The 19,980-nt window shown below is 47.2% G+C and overlaps 1 protein-coding gene across 1 annotated transcript in view; it reads right to left on the bottom strand.

The window, feature by feature from the left end:
• Positions 1-5,750: 5,750 nt before the first annotated feature.
• The window catches only part of Cdh5 (cadherin 5), a 40,596-nt gene continuing 26,366 nt past the window's right edge, over positions 5,751-19,980 (bottom strand). The window contains 8 exon segments of the mRNA XM_028884363.2: positions 5,751-7,829; positions 9,417-9,467; positions 9,470-9,661; positions 11,705-11,813; positions 12,147-12,271; positions 13,230-13,372; positions 17,005-17,255; positions 18,744-18,931. Of these exon segments, the coding sequence (XP_028740196.1) occupies positions 7,306-7,829; positions 9,417-9,467; positions 9,470-9,661; positions 11,705-11,813; positions 12,147-12,271; positions 13,230-13,372; positions 17,005-17,255; positions 18,744-18,931 (1,583 nt within the window). The 3' untranslated portion in view covers positions 5,751-7,305.

The raw sequence follows: 19,980 nt of genomic DNA, 5'->3' as shown, positions 1-19,980 counted from the left end.
TAGGACAGTGACGAAGACAGAAGTTGCTGTCGGGGACTGGAGTATTGCTGTGATGGGCCGGCCCTGCTCTTTGTTGGAGGAATGGAAGACTTTGGAACTTCAGACTGCAAAAGCAGTTGGACATTCTAAGCAGGGCTTAGTGGGCCATCCAAGCAGTCATTTGGAAGACAGTGGGGAGGGTGATTTGAACTGTGGGGGCCTAGTACAAGAGTCAAAAACCTCAGAGGTAAGCTTCATCAACCTGGAAGAGACATAAAAGACAGAATCCCAGGCATTGAAGACAAGGTAGAAGAAATACCTTTGTGGTGATATTTTATTTTGTGTTCTAACAAATAAAACTTATCTGGGTATCAGAGGGCAGAGCCAGTCACTAGATTAGACATAGAGGCCAGACAGTGGCGGCACACACCTTTAATTCTATCATTCCGGAGGCAGAGATCCGTGTGGATCTCTGTGAGTTCAAGGCCACACTGGAAACAGAGCCAGGCAGTGGTGGCACACATCTTTAATCCCAGGGCTTGAGATCTCATGCCTTTGTTTGGGAAGGACACATGCTTTTAATCCCAGGAAGTGATGGCAGGAAGCAGAAAGGTATATAAGGCATGAGGACCAGGAACTAGAGGCTTTTAGCAGCAGTTCAGCAGAGACACATTCGGGTGAGAACTCAGAGGCTTTCAGTCTGAGGAAACAAGATCAGCTGAGGAGTTGGCAAGGTGAGGTTGGCTGTGGCTTGTTCTGCTTCTCTGATCTTTCAGCATTCACCCCATTACCTGGCTCCGTTTTTTATTATTATTATTATTAATAAGATCTTTAGCAGTTTGTCTTACATACCTTGGTCGAAGAAAACATTAAATCTAAAAAAAAAATTCAGTCACAAAACATCCACAAAGTCTGGGACATCATAAAAAGACCAAATTTATGAATAATAGGTGTCTTATTTACAGACGAGGAAAATTTATGTGACTTAGAGAGATTGGAAGCACCTCCGCTAGTGGGTGAGGAGTTCACTGACTCACACTTGGGGCTGCTGACTTTGGACATGCCCAGATTCACCAGCTCACCTGGCCTGGGGCCAAGGCATTTTCCAGACACAGGCTCTGGGAACTAAAATGAGGGAAGGCCTGTCAAACCAGGAAAGGTTTGTCACCTCACAAAGTTGGGCCCTGCTGGGGCTACCAATGACTTGAGCTATGGTATGTGGCACCCTAGGCGGCCCATTACTAATGACTGCCCGGAGCTGTGTATCTATAGGTTACACTGGTCAGAGGCTCCTCATTCTCTTAACTTCTGCAGTTTTGTTTATTTTATTTTAGTGTGTGTGTGTGTGTGTGTGTGTGTGTGTGTGTGTGAGAAGACTCACATCCTGTGCAGCGCCTCATATGGAAACAAACCTGTTGCTCTGCACAGCTTCCAGAGTAAAGTGTTAACCATCCCCCCAGCAACCATGACGCAGGCTCATTGTAAGTTAGCTGCACCTGAGTCCAGGCTATACAAGAGCATTGCAACGTGTCATAAAGTTCCTGAAAGCTTGTGCATGCACAGATTTCCCAGACACCACAGGTGATCTCTTAATAGACTGATGGAGACTCACCCCAATTGTTTCTTTTACATCCCAAACAAAGAGCAACATTAGGCATTTTATGCATAACAGGATTGTTTGGGGTGAGCAGTATTGCCTGCTTGAAAAACCGGCTCTCTCCTCCCACAGACCCTGAAAACTGCTGGAAATTCAGGGGTAAAGAACTCCAGATGGGAAGAGATTGAAGTCCCACAAAGTTCAGAGAAATGATTAGAAGTAAACAAGAAGTTGCCCCTCCAGAAACAGTTTTTCTGGGTTCAGAAGTATTGACTTCAAAAGCAGTTCAGGAGCAGGGAACAGTGGCTCACCTGTGACACCAGCACTTAGAGGGAGGTGGGGATGGAGAGTCTAAAATTTGTACTTGGGCTACTTGGCAAGATCTTGTCTCAAAACAAAAACAACAAACAAACAACAACAAAATAACCCATCCAATCCTTCCAAACCAAAAACAAAGCCTTCTGTGGATATCGCTCTATATAAATAAAACACTGATGGCCAGTGACCAGACAGGAAGTATAGGCGGGACAAGGAGAGAAGAGAATTGGGGAAATAGGAAGAAGGAGGGGGAGACACTGCAGCCATCGCCAGGACAAGCAGCATGTAAAGACACCAGTAAGCCACCAGCCACGTGGCAAGGTATAGATTTATAGAAATGGGTTAATTTAAGATATAAGAACAGTTAGCAAGAAGCCTGCCACGGCCATACAGTTTATAAGTGATATAAGCATCTGAGTGATTATTTTATATGTGGATTGTGGGACTGCGGGGCTTGGTGGAAACTGGAGAGAAGCCCTCCAGCAACAAAAACCCACACAACTTAGTTTACTTTAAAAGTTTTGTTGCATCAGTAGCAAAGTTAGAAAACTTGTTTTAAAACAAAGTCTTTCAATGTTTAAAACTGATGGAGAAAAAGTGATCAATTCACCACTTTGTATACTTCCTGTCTGGTCACTTTATGGATTAACATGGAAATGTTTCTCTGGTTCTAAGAATGTGTGTGGATAATAGAAAACTTGGAAATTACTTAGAATGTCATAACCTGGGTGTTTATGAGGAAAACCCTGGGGCCTGAGTGTAATGTACTTAATTTTGAATTCAGTTTAAGCCCATCTCATGGGTTGTAATGGCTGCTGGGTTGTTGTTGTTAAAGATTTATTTATTTTCTCTTGTATGTATGAATTTTTGTTCCACGTGTAAGTATGTGCAACATTGTGTGTGCCTGATGCCCATGGAGATGAGAAGAAAGTATCAAATCTCCTGGAACTGGAATTACAGACAGTGGTGAGCTGCCAGGTGGCTGCTGGGAACCAAAGCCAGGTCCTCTGAAAGGGCAACAGGTACTTTTAACTGCTGAGTCATCTCACCAACCTCTGCTCACTCCGCTTTACGGCGCTTCTACGGTCTACCTAACCAACCTCTTAGTGTTGACTATTGACTCTGTTTCCAGTTTTGATTTGTAAATGGCGCTGCCCTTAAGATCAAGGTCGATATACCTGGTGATAGGTAATCGGCGCTGGTTACCAGCAGAAAAGTCACGAGCCAGAGTTACAGAGAGCTTTATTAGAAGGAAGGAGGGGGTAGGAGGGAGGAGAGCCAGGGCTGGGGGAAGGGAGAGATGGTGGGAGCAGAGCAGGGAGCAGAGAGCAGAGAGCAGAGAGAGAGGGTCAGGGTTGGTGTCTGGCTTTTTAAGGCGCAGATTGCATGACCACACCGTGAATCATAGTTGCCAGCACCCCTCCCCCCCGCCCCCCGTGACGAAAGACGCAAAACCCTGAGGAGTAAGGACACGATCCTAACACCCAGTACATGTCTCATGGGCTGATCCTCGGAAGGGAGATTTGCTGGATGCCTTGGAACTTTGATTGTGGGAGTCAGTGGCTCCATGTGTCACCTCAAGGACAGCAGGCTTTGTAAGGAATTTTGACCTGCAAGGCCATAGAATGAGGACATGTAAGCAGAACTTATTGTTTCTGGCCCCAAAGGAACCCTCCAGATTAACTTGGAGTGTGTGTGTGTGTGTGTGTGTGTGTGTGTGTGTGTGTGTGTGTGTGTGTGTGTTGGGTGGGGAGCACACTGATACACACACATTCCCCAAGGGTGGGAGAGAGGTGACAGGGTAGAGAAGGGGGATGGGGTACACTGTGATGCTCATAAACTCAAGGACGTTGGGTTGCTGGAAGCTGCAGGCACCCTGGCTCTAGGCCGGGAGTGGGAGTGCGTCCCTGCCTTTCCAGATGAGAGCCATTGAGATTGTTCTGCTAGACCTGGAGTTCACTCTTAAATATAGTTCTTGGTCAAAGCAAGGATCTCCCAGGGCCTGCCATCTGCGTTAGGGTGGCTGAAACCGGGCTACTGGTTAGGACCCAGCATTTGTAAATGCAGCGCGCCCCCTAGTGGGAATTTCCTGACTTCCCGATGGCCAGAGCCCTAGTGCTTCCTGGCACAGTCTCCAGCTCCCAGTTAGGAAAGAAGCCAGGAGGCAGGTTCTAGCCCCAACTAGGTCTCTTATTGTACGGCTCTGGTATCATCGTACCGCACTTTGGGTCTCACCTTGGTCTTCTGTGAAATGAAGGTCACGGGGCCATCATGATTTGGTCCTGGAGAGTAGCTGGGCTGAGATATTATTTCTCTCGTCTCAGCCTGGGAGCCCAGGGCCACTGGAGCAAGCAGTCAGACAATTCCAGAGAACATTGGGTTTGTACCCTACCTTGACATCCACTGAAAGTCTCGGGCCTCAAAGTGGCCCCGGCCTTCATGGGAGTTACTTGTGACTCAGAGTGAATAGGAGCCAAGCAGAGGAGGTGGCCAGAATGGCCAGGAAAGTCAGACCCTGGTGGAGGGTCAGGACTTCATCTAGAGGAGCTTGGGGAATGGGGAGGGGGGGATTAGAGGGAGAGTACTTCTTGGAAAAGAAGTTAGGGAGAGGTCTCCTGGAAGGCTGATTTAGAACAAAGGCACTATCCAGACAGGTAGGAACCCTGAGCCAGAGGAGGTGATATCCACGGGAACAGCAAAATGCAGACCACCTCTCCTACGGAAGCGATGAGGTTACTGGCAAGTCTGGAAGTAAATGCCAACCTCACAACTACCAGGGAGCATCTAGTCAAGAAAAATATAAAGGCTAAATTCTGCTAAAGACAGTGAGCTCTGTGGTGGTGTAACTCGGCCAAGGTCTGTCTCCCTCCCCTTGCTTCTGAGAACACCACCACTGGAGAACACTGGCGGCCATGGAAAGAGGCACCCCCCCCCACACACACACACGGGGTGGGGCTGGGGGCTGTGCATCTCCAAACCTGTTCCCTGGTGACTCGCGGAGCTATCTGGGGGTTCCCCGAACAACCTCTCTGGCAAGACCTTGTTCATTTGACTTGATTTGGAGCAACTCAAGAACTCAAAGCTTTGAGCTTGTCAGAGACAGTCTCCATGGGCTGTGTGGCTGTTTAACATGAAAGGTATCTTGGCCAAAGCTAGCAGGGAGCTGACCAGACCCTCAAAAGTCGAGGAGGAAGCTTTTCTGCAGAGGGTTTTGACAAGGTCAGGCATATGCTTTGGAAGTGAGATGCCCCATGTGCCCAGGAAAGAGCCTGCTTCTTTGATGAATGTAAATGGTGTTCAAGTCGTCCGTGTCCGGGGGCCCCCCCGTTCCCCCCCCCCCCCCCGCCACTCTCATCCAAGCAGCAGCCCTGACCACTGCATGGACTGGAGGTGTCGGAGTAGGGCATGCACAGAGCATGGGGGTTGGGGAGCCCTGAGTGATAGAAAGCCGAACTGGATCTTCCTCATTTTCTGTCACAATTACTTTTCTTTTTTAAAGAATAGACTTATTTTTAATTATGTGTGTACAGACACATGCACACTGGAGTGCACGTACCCTCTAAGGCCAGAAAAGGGCATCAGATGCCCTGAAGCTAGAGTTACAGGTAGTTGTGCGCCGCCCAACACGGATGCTGGGAACAGAACTCGGGTCTTCTGCAGGAGTAATACACACATTTAACCAATGAGCCACTTATCTAGGTCCATAATTCACTTTGTGACTCACAAGTGCCCTTGTCCTCGGAGTTCCTCTGATGAGGCTGGCAGCAGGTGTACATGTGTATACATGTGTGTGTATGTGACCGTGTGTGCATTTGCATGCATGCATGTGTATGTGTTTCATATGAGCTCTCAGTTCTAGAAGTGGAAGAATTTCAAGATGTCTTTATTTAGATATAAAAAGGTACAGTACATCTCATGCACCAGGGTGACTAATATATAGTCGTTATCCTTACAGCAATCACTACAACAGGAGATAAAAACTTACAGGAATTGTTTATTCAACTAAAAAAACCTGAATTAAAATTGCTAACCTAAATAGCAACCTGCTTATTATGGAAAAAAAAAAAAAAAAAACCCTTATTCTACGTTTGTGAGAACTAGAAAGTTGTAAGTATTATTAGTAAAAAAAAAAAAATAAGAAAACCTAATTATTGGTTAAACAAACTCCAGTGCTATCTACAATCCCCTGCAGAGAGGCCTTGTTGGGGGAGGGGTCCACAATGGAGGGTGAGCTGAAGGCGCAGTTCTGCCTTGCCTGGACCTCCAGCTGTGACTTCAGTGGAAAGCTACTCAGATCCCTCCAAGGGAGAGATCCAGAGATGCCACTGCTCCTGGGAGGGGGGGGGGCTTACATTCTGCAGGGTGTGCCCGGGGGTCATTCCCTGAGATGTGGCGACTAGAGAGAGGAAAAGACAAATGGCATGGTGGCTCTGTGATGCAGTTAGGTTTGATTTGGGACATCAGCCAGGCTTGCTGAGGCTGCATCTTGGATGCCTCCTAGATATAAGCAGACAGTAAGAGAAAAGGGGGTGTGAGTGACCGGGCAAGCGGGTGCCTCCCACAGGCAACCAGGGCAGTGTCAGGTGGGCTTCTCAGCTTTCCCAGGATCTTCCTGGTGAGTGGGTTGGAGGCTATCCTTGCTCTATGACCTGTCACCCTTGGTCTCCACGGTCCTTCCTGGGTGAATTCACAGTTGCTTCAAATTAAACAAGCCGTTTCCCTGAAGTCGACAGAACGGATCATTGCTCAGTAAAGCAGTTAATGGAGTTGCAGGCCTGCCGGATCACCTTAGGACCCAAGGTCAGGAGCTGCGGACAGTCTCCTTCCTCCCTGGACAGGCCTGGGGAGGGGTGGGGGTAGGGTGGGGTGGGCACTGGGTAGAGGAGAGGGAGGCACAACAGTGCTGGGACTCCTGAGAGAGCAGGCATAATGGATCAGTTACGGCCTCCCTTGGAACTGGGCTTCAGAGTCCTGTCCCATAGCTCATGCCATCCAGTCTTCTGCCTTCAGACAGACAGCCCTACCAGGGGCTCAGGGACCCTTGACTCTTGGGGAAGACTCCTCAAAGTTCAGCATAGGTAGCTTTGCTTGGCAGTTTTGAAGGGACAGAAGTCTAGAACAGATTGAGAGCGTGTATGGTGGGGTGTATGGGAGGACCGGACGGTGTGGGAGCCCAGACAAAACACTAGCCTCATTTGGAGTGGCCATCAACAAACTATGTCTCTGTCCCTGGATATTAAAAGGACCTGGAATTTGCTACCTTGGTGATGGAAAGGTCTTTGGTACCCAGAGGCAAGGGGTGCTGAGCTAGAAAGTTTGTGCCACTCCTTGGAAATCAGGGAAGGTGGTTTCAGATGTGTCTCATTGAGGCTGCAATGAATTTGGGTCTCCTGGCCCAGAGCTTGGCCACCTTAGATGATCATCAGTTCATCCCGGGGATCTGAGCCATACAGCTCCGCCAGCATCTTGAACCTGGGTCCCCAGTCGTTGAGGAAGTCATAGTCGACGTCAGAGTCGGAGGAATTGGTGGTCAAGGAGCTGAGTGACTCTGCGATGGACTCTGAGCCCTCGTAGCCGTAGATGTGCAGCGTGTCGTAGGGGGGGCCACCGCCGTCATTGTCTGCCTCGTCTTTCTTCACCTCGATCATGGTGGCCATCTCCCTGGGCCCGCCAAGCGACCCGGGCCCCAGCCGCGGCGGCTTCTGCACTGCTGAGTACACGGCCGGCCGGGCGTCCATGGTGGACCGCAGGGGCTTGGTGGTGCCGCCACCGCGCACAGAGTTGAGCACCGACACGTCGTAGCTGGTGGTGTCCATCTCGCCGCCGCCCTCCTCGTCGTAGGTGACCAACTGCTCGTGAATCTCAAGTGCGCTCTTGCTATGTGCATGAGCCTGCTTCCGGAGCCGCCGCCTCAGGATGATGAGCAGGGTGATCACTGCGAGCCAGGGAGTCAGAACAGGCTTGGGTCAGACAGGGTGTGCGGGGGGTGGGATGGGGTGGGGTGGGGTGGGGGGGTGAGGGTGGGGGAGAGTGCCCCTGCCCCCTCCTCCCTGCAAATTCCTGGGGCCAGCCCAGACTCCCAGGGCCACTGCCACGACCGGGCCAATACAGATCTGGTTTGGCTCCAAGTATAAGTCAGTGGCATAATACCGACCCTGCTGAAAATTGGACTGGAATGGCTGTGGGAAGGTCCTTGATCTGTGGCAGAGAGTTCCCTCAACGAGGCTGAAGCCGCTTCCTCTGTGTTTCTAGCCTTGAGTTAGTTAATAATCTGTTACATACATAAATCGAGGATGGCCTGAAGAGGCCTTTCTCCATGCCTCAGTTTTCCTGTCTGCAAAGTGGATACAGTGACTGCTTCGTGACACTAGTATTTGGGGAAGGTGATGATGGGGTTCTGTGGGTGGCATCAATATTTTTTTAATCATCATCACTATTATTATGAAAGGGAAGTCTGTCTCTAATGTCCAGGAAATGGACGCACCCAGTGGGAAGCTCAGAGGCCTGGAGCAGATGCTGTCCGTACCTCACAGCATCTTTGCTTGTCAGTGCCGTGCATGGGCTGCTGCAGCAGAAAGTACTTTCTGGAAGGAGCCTTCACCCCTCAGCCGAATGGGTCGGAGAAGCCCCACTCTCCTGGGTGCTAATGCTAAGGAGAAACCTCCTGGTGCCTCAGGGGAATGAGGCTGGCTAACAAGGTTAAACACCTTTCCTGGAAGCTTGCCCTTCACAAATCCTGTCTGAGGTCTGTTTCCTCGGAATGTGAAACCTAGGTGGAGCCTAAATGCCCTGAAAGTGACAAGGCTCAAAAAACAAAGGAAAAACAAAACAAAACAAAAAGACAAAAAACCTAAAGCTGGAGGAAGTCTGTAAAAGCAAAGAAATCCCCTGGTGAAATTCCAAGCTAGAAGCCCCAAAGCTTTCCATTAAAAAGGAATTTTAGAAACACAGTCAGGAGTGGTGGTGGTGCACACCTTTAATCCCAGCACTCTGGAGGCAAATGTAAGTGAGTTCCAGGCCAGCCTGCTCTATGTAGCGAATTCCAGATCAGCCGGGGCTATACAGTGAGACCTTGTCTCAAAATAAATGAATAAAATAAACAATAGTTTTAATGTAAATCAGTGCCCCAAACAGCACCTGGAATAGTATATGCACTCAAAATATATGTAGTGAATGTATGAATGTCGTGTATGTTTTCTTTCTTTCTTCCTCCTTTTTTTTCTTTCTTTCTTTCTTTTTGAAATGGTGGAGCTTGAACCTGGTGCTTGACACATGATCTACCACTGAGCTACACCCCTGGCTCCAGGTGGCTTTGAAATGGAGTTAGCTCGAAGAATAGTCTTGCTTCTCATCTCTCCTTTCTCCTACCCTCTTAAGCACTGGGTTGGTGGGGCTCTACATCTGTATCTCTGTGTCCTATACAAGGAAGCATGAGGTCCAGGGTGGTGCAGGACTGGGCTGGGACCCCGCCTCTTCTGTGAAGCCTTCTCAGCATCTCTTCCCTGTCCCATGAGACACTGACCTGTGATGGTGAGGATGCAGAGAAAGATGGCTACCAGCGCTTGGATGCTGACCCTGCCTGGGCGGCCATCTCCTCACAGAAGGTGAACTCGCCTTGTTCATTACATTTGCACACAGCCACTGTTAGCGTGCCGGTTCCAGTCAGGCTGGGCACCCCGTTGTCTGAGATGAGCACCGGTAGGTAGTGGAACTTGGCATGCTCCCGATCAAACTGCCCATACTTGACCGTGATGTTGGCGGTATTGTCTGGAAACATCAGGACCACAAAGTGAGGCTCTACCAGGAGCATCGGCACTCTTGCACCTTTAGGGGGGAAGCTGCTTCCTCTTGGGTGATTTCACTGCCCTCTTTGCTCCCTGCCTCATGTTTCAGCCCCTTGAGCATAGGCCTGTCCCTTTGCAGAGGATGTAGGTTGAGCAGCTGCTTTGACCCAGCCTGGAAGAATGGCTCGGTCAGAATATAACCCCAACTCTCTGTTTTTATGGTCAATGGGTAAAACTATCCCCTTATCCAATCCCATCCCGATAGCAGGGCCTTTTCTCTTGTGCTCAGCTTCCACACACAATCGGGAAAAGAATGCTTTTACTTTGGGTGCTGGGCTGACATCTTTATGCTGCCTCTGAATCATTGCAGAGGAGGTTTATACTGTAAACACTAGCCTGGGTTCCCAGGGGCACTGACTGATTACATTTGTCACTGGGAGAGGGTGTCCCTGGGCATTCTGCAACCAAGAGTCAGTTTCTGTGACAATAGCCCCAACCCCCAGTGCTGATCATTGGTTTGCTTCACAGGAGCATCCTCTGGGGAGCTTCTTGAACATCCTGATTTTCAGACCCCTCCTTTCCCTTACACACACACACACACACACACACACACACACACACACACACACACACACATGCTGCTGCTGCTGCTGTTCAGTGACTGTGGGCACTGATGGTCTGCCTTTTGTAGGTTTCTGGGAGGTTGTAACACCAACGGTTAGAGGACTTACTTCCATACAGGATGGGCACATACAAGACCAGCCAAAAGCCAAGAATTTAAAATGAAAGCCAGTTTCATCTCATTATTCATAATTTACATTACATTTCAGTTTTAAGCCTATTGTAACTGAGAACAAACGACAGGCCACTGACACATGATGGGACTGAAATGAGAGACTCAGGTAGGCAGGACATTTGTATGCAAATGACTCTGAGACCAACAGGCTTGCCTTCTGTTGCTTGCAGGATGTGTGTTTGGGGTAGCTCCTAAATTCCCCAGTCTGTTGTAGGATCCCAATTCTACTTAGTTCATTTGAGGTACACATTGGAAATGGGGTGATGGGTATTTTTACAATGTTATTTTCTAAGTGTTGGATTATATCATTAACTGTCAGCACCACATAGCTACCTTCCTCATTTGTAGGCTGTGGTATTCATCTTGCTTGATGGGTCTGTGGCTGATGGCTTGTACCTGCCCCTCACCCTGAGGGACCCTCTTCCCTAGTCTTCTCCAAAGATGACAATGGGATGTTTCTGTAAGGGGCCCTTGTGGTGTCATCAACCCAGAACAGGGAGATTTCCTCCCATGTTTGGGTCAACAGTTGCTATATTCACACCCAAGGGTGTCTATTTTTCTTAGGATGTTGCAGAGGCCATGGAAGCCTGGCCACTTTTAGATGGAAGTAAACCAGACCAGGATCATCACTCTAATACATGCATCTTCACCAGAGCTCTGCCTGGACACTCCTGACCTCACAAGACTCCCTGGGCTTTGATTGGCTGAACAGATGTGCTATGCTATGCTGTGATTGGTGGACCAGATCCTGTTCAGGGACCACTTTATGATAAATACTCGTTCTGGCTGAACTGCAATAAAACTCATTGCATTTGTTGGGATTCATGACTTCCTATTTTCAGTTTGGGCCCTTTGGAATGATATGAAAATTTGCAGTTTTGTTGAGACTGAAATTCCAGTATTAGAAGGGGCCTTTGGATAATTTGGACTGAGCTGGCTGCCTGCTTCCCTGTATCTATTTTGTGTTCCTTTTCAGTGAAGTCTCTTCAGGGTAATGTTAACCCTACAGACTATGTCCCATGGACCATGAAGCCTGGCCAGGTGGCTTTGACCACAGCACAACCAACTGTATAATGTATATGGTGAGAGTTGTACAAAATAACCCATGACTTGAAAGACCCCGTGGAGACCTGTCACCCCATGTTGGTCTAGTCTTTGATCTTAGTGCTTTGAGACTCTTAACTGACACCTCTGACCTTCTAAGAGCCAGCTGACCGCTCTGTTGCTCACCGTGGTTGTTGATGAGGGTGAAGTTGCTGTCCTCGGTCTTCAGGGCAAACTTAAACTTTGTGTTTGGTGGCGTTACATCCTTGTCTGTTGCGGAGATCTGTATTACCAGCTGGAATGTGAGAGATTGGAAATGGTCAGTGTGGTTTTGGGGTAGTATCCTGGGGTGCAAAGGTGGGTTCAGACACAACCATGGCTGTCTGTCACCTGCAGCACTATCTTGAATGGTCTTCCCAAAGCCACTTTGTCTACTGCTATCCTGCTCATACTTATCCCTGACCTGGTCTTCAGACACTTCCAGGAGTTTAAATTCTCCTTCTGTAAAATGTGAATAGCATTTTATTCAGGCTGTTATACAGTTACTTTAAACTGAGGTTTGCTCCTCAGCCCTCTGCCTGAAAACACATTGCCCTCCCCCTGCCTCCCCAACCTGAGGCCAACTCACCTGGCCCTGGGCTGCATTCTCACACACTTTAGGTTCATAGGGCTGGGCAAATTCCGGGGGGTTGTCGTTCTCATCCAAGACTTCAATGTGAACCTGCACAATGGATTCTTTACCTACGGGGTTACCTGCAGGAGAGACAGCTTGTCACCACAGTGGGCCCAGCTGACACTGGCCTCCAGAGCTGGAGGATGTTTGGAGGGAGAGTCCTGGGGCACTGTGTGGTGGAGGCCACTTTTTTGCAGGGCAAAGGATCGTGTCATGGATGCAAAGAATGTAGAGGAGGACATGTGGGTAGACCTTCATATGTGAACAAATTTGCTTATAAGAATTCAAGAGCTAAACACCTTCAGTGCATCTTGAGAAGGTGTAATTAAATTAGTAAGTAAACCGAGCAAACAAATACAACTGATTAAAATACAATTGAACAAATAATCATGTACTCATTTAAAAAATGTTATCCCCTCTCAGGAACCCCCTTGGGACCTGGATGCCATAGGAAAGTGAATGCTTCTTTGCTGGGTGATTGTCCTAACTCTCCTAGCATTGGTCAGAATTTACACAAATTGTTGCAGAACATGACAATCTCTAGTTGAGAGCTGCTTCTTATTTATATCTACACCAGTTATCTCTTTAACTGGTGTAGATATAACTTAGTGTTTGCTAAGTGCATTTAATACTAAGAGTCATGCAGCATTTGGTCCAGGCACAGCCTTTATCCTATCATTGTTTCCTGGATCAAACCCTCAGAAACTGTGTGTAGCATGTGACTTTGGTGAGTCTCATCACAGAGGCACCAGAACAGCCTGTTTTAACACAGTGCTTCTTGAACTACGATGTGCATGAGGTTGTCAGTTAGTCTAGGGTGGTACCCTATTATTCTGTACCCCAACAAGGTTGTGGGTTCTCTGTAAGATGCTGGTCCAAGGAGTACTTTCAGAAATGGAAGTTCAACATACCCCAGCCATAGACTGCTTCCCCAGGGACTGGCAATACCTTTGGAGGTTCAAAATGATGAATCATGTGAGTTTTGAAAGGATGAGAGGAAAGAAGAACCCAGATGGCCTGGAAGATGAAGGCCCTCACCTCTAGAATCCAGTTCATTGGCCTCCACAGTCAGGTTGTACCAGGGGTGGGTTTCTCTGTCCAGTTCTTTCTCATTGTAGATGTCCCCGTGTTTGGTTATTCGGAAGAACTGCCCTCTGTCACTGGTCTTGCGGATGGAGTATCTGTCCGGAAGAAAGAGGTTCATGTCTTTCTATGTCCTTTGCTGATTCCAAAGTCCTCAGCATGACAGAGAAGTCACTTTAGGATTCGTCCTGTGTGTGTGTGTGTGTGTGTGTGTGTGAAGATAGTTGCTACTACTGAGAAACCATGACAAATAAAACAGAAGTAATACAACGTATAATAACAGAATTTTTTTCTGATAAGAAGAAGGCTTGAGTCTACAGTGATGTGATCAATATTTGGGTATAACTAGAAAAATCTAGCAATAGTTAGGTGTGTGCTGATAGTCCTTTGAATGTCCCAGCTGTGTAAGGAGACTGAAGAGTTCAGAGTCCCGGGAACAAAAAAGTAGATTCCTTAAGAAGAGAGGGAAGTTAGATGTCCCACAGATGTTCCCACAAAGGTGAATGCTAAAACCCATTGGTGGGACTTGTGAAGAGAAGTGTCTGTGATCTGAAGATGACACAAGTGCTATTAAAATAAGAAGGCAAAGTGATTTCATACACGCACATGCACACACACACAGAGTTTGTAAATATATGAACTTAGGTAATACATCATTCATAAAGATAGGTCCTGTTCCTGCAAAGAAAAAAAATTGTTTCGAAATTTTAAGAGATTTCTCAATCAAAAGTAGGAACCTGGCTTGGAAGGAATTGAAACAAAGTTATTGGGGAATGTTTGAGTGATGTGTTTAACTAGAAAACATTTAAGATTTTGTAGACAGAAGTAAATCTCCAGTCAAATATTTATGAGAAAAAAAAGGATTGTAGCTAAGATGAGGAGCAAGAGGAATTTGAGGACCAGGAGTATAAGACAAGAAACAAGGAAGGTAAGATCAGAGGTGGCACAGACGATGAAAACACTAAGCAGGGGCTGGAGAGATGGCTCAGAGGTTAAGAGCACTGGCAGCTCTTCCAGAGGACCTGAGTTCAATTCCCAGCAGCCATATGGTGGCTCACAAACATCTATAATGAGATCTGGTGCCCTCTTCTGGTGAGCAGGAATATATGCAGAGAGAACAATGTACACATAATAAATAAATACATCTTAAAAAACAAGACAAAACAAACAAACAAAACACTAAGCAGGATGAACACAAAGCATCTCTGCTGGGATGACAAAGCCAGGCTGCCTGCATGCTCCTTTCAAGAGACAGCTTAATGTCAAATAATCTAGAAAAGTTAGAAGTAAAAGTTGGAGCAGTTATCAAGCAGAAATAACATGTAAACAGGACGGGCAAGCTTAACATCGTGTGGCATGGCACTGAGGGCCAGAAGGGTAAGCAGAACAAACTGGCCAAGTTCACAGGGTTGCAAAATTACAGTCCTGGGCTCAGCTGTGGAGCACTGTGTGCACAGACCCTGGCTTCTATCCCTTGCACTGGAAAAAGAAGTTATCAGACATAATGAAGGCAAAACAGTGGTAAATCTTAGTTAACTGGTCAGAAAAAATTAAAAATACATAAAACTATTGATATTTCAGTTTTAAAAAAATGGACACAACACAACTGTGTTATATCGCAGGACATATTATTCCACCACCCTCCAATCCCTCCACCACTAGTAAAAGAAAAGCAAAATAAAACAATACCCAGTCAACCTCTCAGATAAAGTCTTCAATCAAAGAAACAGCCAAAAATAGAATTATAAACCACGTGGAATAGAATGACAGTGAAATAGTGCTCCCCAGACGCATGAGATGTACCAAACCCGGAGAGGCTTGCTCTGTTCTCAACAAGAAAACCTAGCACTGCTAGGCCTGGGAATGCAGGCCTACCATTCCAGGAGGCTGAGGCAGAATTTCACGGTCCACCTGGCCTATAGAGTGAGTTCATGGCTAGATTGGTCAGCTTACTGGGACCCTGTCTGAAAATGCAAAAAAATAAAAAATAAAATAAAGAAATAAAAGAGGCCTAGGGGTGTGGCTCAGTAGGTAGAGTGCCTTGTGAAGCCCTGGATCTACCCCGGTACTGTAAATAAACAAAGCAGATTTTCCAAAATTGATTTATAAAATCAGTTCTTGGGCCATCAAAATGGCTCAGTGGGCAAAGGTACCTATGACCAAGCCCGATGACCCGAGTTGTAATCTGGTACAAGGAGAGAGCTGAACTGACTCCTGTAAGTTACCTCTGGCCTCCACATTTGTGCTGCGGTGTGCACCACCCATAACACATGGAATAAATACATAATAAAAAATCTCATTAGGATATAAATATTTTAAGAAAGTATATTAAAATTCATGTGAAGTCAGGTGTGGTGGAATGTACCCTGTAATTCCAGTACTCAAGAGGCAGAGATAGGAGGATTATCGCAGTTCAAGGCCAATGTGTGCTACATAAAAGAAGGAAAAAAATGTTCATATGTAAGAATGGTCATTTCAGATTGGATTTTAAAAAAAAAGGGAGAGAAGGGTTTATGTTAGACAGATTAAAATTCAGCAGAAAGCTGTTCCGTTAAAGCAGAAATCCACAGAAGAACAGATAGAGTGGGCAATTCCAAGGTAGAGTCAGGTCTATGTAAGAACTTAAATATACCCCAAGCAGTGGGGAAATAAGGATATCTGGTCAACAGGGCTGACAGAGCTGGCTACATGTGTGGGGTAAAATAAGGATGGATTGAATTCATGCTTACTACCAAATATTATACGACTCCAAGAAGTCTGAGCAGATCTATATATTCCTTTTGTCCCAGAGGGTAGAGGAGAAAGGACACTGGTTTGAGTGTGTCATTCCACACCCTCCAAGTTCATGTGTTAGAAATGGTATCCACAAAGTCATATATTTGTGGTATTTGGAGATAAAGCTTTTAGGAGGTAATAATGATTAGATTAGGTCATGAGGGTAGGGTCCCCAAGGTGGGTTGGTGGCTTTCTAAGAAGACAAAGAAAGACACATACTAGCAAGCTCATTATGTCTCACCATGTGGCAGCGAGAAAGACCTCATTAAATGGCAATCAGGTGCTGGCACCATGCTCTTGGATTTCCAAGCCTTTAGATCCTTAAGATAAACAGAGCTCTGCTGTTCATCAGCATGGTATGAAGTTATAGCCATGGAAAATGAACGAGGAACAAGTATTGATGAAATGTGCAGGACACCATCCAAAACAAATGACAGCAAGAATACGAAGAACAACAACAACGAATTCAGCATCAGTGTGTCTGTGTGTTGGTGTGGTCACGAAGGAACGCACACTCTGAGCTTCACCCATGAACTCAGGAGCTACCACAAATTTCTTTGTGGACTTGTACAGTTTCACCAAGTGAAAGCAACGCTTCTGGCTTTGTGTTTTGGGAGACTAATTTCTAAACTATTTTTGGTGATGGGGCTTCAGTTATACCATTGCTGATTGCTCTCTTGACTCTCAGGCCTTATTAGATGGGACCAATGTGAGTCATGGTCTGAAGTCCTTCAAAGGACAGAAAATGGCCTGGACCAGACAAGATGGACATCATAGGAGCTGGTAGGAAAAGGGTATTAGTGGAAAGAGCCAGGGCCAGCCTCTGCATTTTTCCATGAAGGTGTTGGGAGAAGCCAGTGTCCTTCTCCAAGCCTTGGTCTCAGACCACTAGACATAAGAATGTCCGTGCCAGCACCATCACACCACCATCACCTTATGCCCACCACCTCTTTACCCAATGTTGCGCTGAGCCTTGTCAGGGTCTTTGGCCACCACAGTGCCTATCCGGGGTTTCTTCTGGTTTTCCGGCAGCTGGAAGTGATAGAAGCGTCGCTGGAAGACAGGGGGCTCGTCCACGTCCATGACATTGATGGTGATCTTGGCTTTGTTTTTGCCAGCAGGGCTGCTCAGGTATCCGAGTCTGATAGTGGGGTCCGTGGCCTCAATGTAGAATGTGTACTGCTGGATGAGTTCGTAGTCCAGGGGCTGCGTGGGTGGCAAGTATGGTGGCTGTCATTAGTCCATTTCATCTTCCTGGCCCCACCTCTGTCCCCAGCCCTGTTCTAAGTGTTAAGGATAGACACAGCCCCAGCCCTCTCTCAAAGGGATCATAGCCTAGTGGTTCTCTTCAAAGGAGTACCTTTCATGGTTTTGCTTAAGAGACTTCTCCTTTTTTTGTCTGCCTAGCAAATTCCTTCCTATTTGCCTTGAGGAATGACAATTTTTGCTAGTAAGGTAGGTAGTAAGACACAACCCTCTCAGAAGCCGCTCTGGACAGAGGTAACCGCTTCCTGTCTGGCATTGTTTGCACAGCCCTGAACATACCAGCTACATTTTCTGTTGTTGTTTGTCTGTCTTCCCCACTGTCTGAGAGCTTTGTGGATTCTGGTGGCTGTGTGTATATTCCCAGTCCTCTACCTGAACTTTCTGAAAGTACAAAAGCTCCTCTCCCTCTTCTTCTGGATTCAGTCAGTCTGACTTTGCTGGCTGCCGGCAGCAGCCTCTGTCCATGGCCCCTTGTGCCCTCTGGTGCACATTCTTTACATATATGCTGGGAGATTTCTACTGGCCGGGACACAGGGAGTTAATGCTGGTGGGCACTGTGCTGGTGAGTTCTAAATGTCAAATTTCCATATAACCTGGAGTTGTATTTCCCATCACCTGAGAAGGGAACCTCAATGGAGGAATTGCCTAGATCAGGTTGCCTGTGGGTTTGTCTGGAGTGGAAGGTGGGGTAGGGGGGGCATGTCTTGACTGTTAATTAGTGTAGAAAGACCCAGCCCATTGTGGGCAGCACCATTCCCTAGGCCTGGTCCTGAACTGTGTAAGAGGAGAAAGCTAGCTGAGAGCTGAAGCCACAGACAGGAAGTATGAGTGCATTCATTTCTCTCTGCTGTTGCCTGTTGGTGTGATGTGACCAGCTGTCTCAAGCTCCTACCACTGTGACTCCTCTTTAATGGACTCAACTTGGAACTATAAGCCAAATACACCCTTTTCAAAGGTTGCTTTTGGTCAAGGTAATTTTATCATAACAACAGAAATGATTCTAGAATAAGTGCTCTCTGTCAGCGCAGCAGGGTTTGTGGCTGCTTACCCCAGCGCCTCATAAACAGAGCTGCAATTTCGAGATGTGCTCTGTGTTGCCCCCATGAGACTGGGCCCCACTTGTACCTACCTGCTCATCAGTGATCTCAGGAGTAGCTACCTTCTTGCCACTTGTCACTGCCCCTTAGGCTTGCAGGCATTACTTCCCAAATAAACATTTCACACCCAAAGCCTTGCTCCTGGTCTATTTCTGGAACAACTCAGCCTGAGATGTTGGGTTAGAGTCTCTGTGAGCACATGACCAGCTCTGAGCTGTATAAGAACATTCTCTTTCAATGCCTGTGGCTCAGAATCAGCCCCTGAGTGTGTCCTTTGGATGCTGTGAACTCAATGGCCCATGAATGGGTTCAGTACTGCAGGTCTACATACCTTTGTGGGCTTGATGATACCCTCATTACGGTTGGGGTCTGTCTCAATGGTGAAGGTGTCCCTGTACTCGCCCTGCATGATGCTGTACTTGGTCATCCGGTTCTGAGGCTCATCTGGGTCCATGACAGACAGAAAGCCCAAGGGGTTGCCCACACGGATGTCTTCAGGCACCGTAAATGTGTATGTGGCTGATAAGCATAGAGTACCACAATGAGTTAATGAGATGAATAAGACAATTGTCCTTTCATACTATCACACACACACACACACACACACACACACACACACACACACACAGAGTGATAGAAATCGGACCAAAGATCTTACCCAGGCTAGGCAAACACTCTACCACTGACCTATACCCCTACTATTTGGACTTTTGAGATAGAGGCTTGCTCTGTAGCTCAAGCTGGATTTGAACTTACAATTCTCCTGCTTCTGTCTCTTGTTGCTGGAGGCACAGGCATGTACTGCCTTATCTGGGTATCATACAATATTTTGCTACAGAAAACAGGCAAGAAACTTATGACCGTGGGATTCTGGGTCCCAAGGCAAGGAGGCCTGCTTTGTCTTCTGTCTGTCTGTCCATCCTTCCATCAACCCAGTAAATAGGTACTAAGCTCATTCTGTACTTGGGAACATCAATAGACAAGAAAGACAAATCTTGCCTTCAGGAAGCTTATGCCATATACAACAAAGCTACTTCAGAACTAGATAATTGGGGGGGGGCGGGCAACAGAGGCCAGAATTACAACAGGGCTAGAGGGTACCATGAACATCTCCACTTACTTTTCCTGCCTAATCTCCCCCAGGGCACAGGAAAAGCTCTTGACATGGTTTTTAAGGGGAAAGTCATTTTGTGGGTAGGTTTACGCCAGGCTTTTGTTGTACTGCTGTTTTCTGGGATTTTATAGCTGGGCCTTCAGTCTCAGAGGCCAGGTTTCCCAAGCCTATGGGATCTGGTGAAATTGCTTCTTTCTCACAGTGGGACTGGAAGCACTGTAGTGGCATCAGCAGGGGTGTGACTTTTGTCTGGTCTGTGAAGGGACCCATCAGTGGACAGTTGGGTGACCTTGGGAGCAATGTACAAGGATGGAGCAGAGTCTCCATATTCTGGTTTCAGAAGCACCCTGGGGATGTGGGGAGATGTAGAGAGGTTTGGGGTACCCTTTTGAGAGTCCCAAAATCACTGCGTCTGGATTGTCCCAGCTCCCGTCTACTTAAGGATCTATGAGAG

This window comes from Peromyscus leucopus, chromosome 5 (assembly GCF_004664715.2).
Source record: "Peromyscus leucopus breed LL Stock chromosome 5, UCI_PerLeu_2.1, whole genome shotgun sequence".
In the NCBI taxonomy this organism is placed as follows: domain Eukaryota; kingdom Metazoa; phylum Chordata; class Mammalia; order Rodentia; family Cricetidae; genus Peromyscus; species Peromyscus leucopus.
Note: the sequence above shows the minus strand (reverse complement) of the source record. Positions and strands in the feature narration are given on the sequence as shown.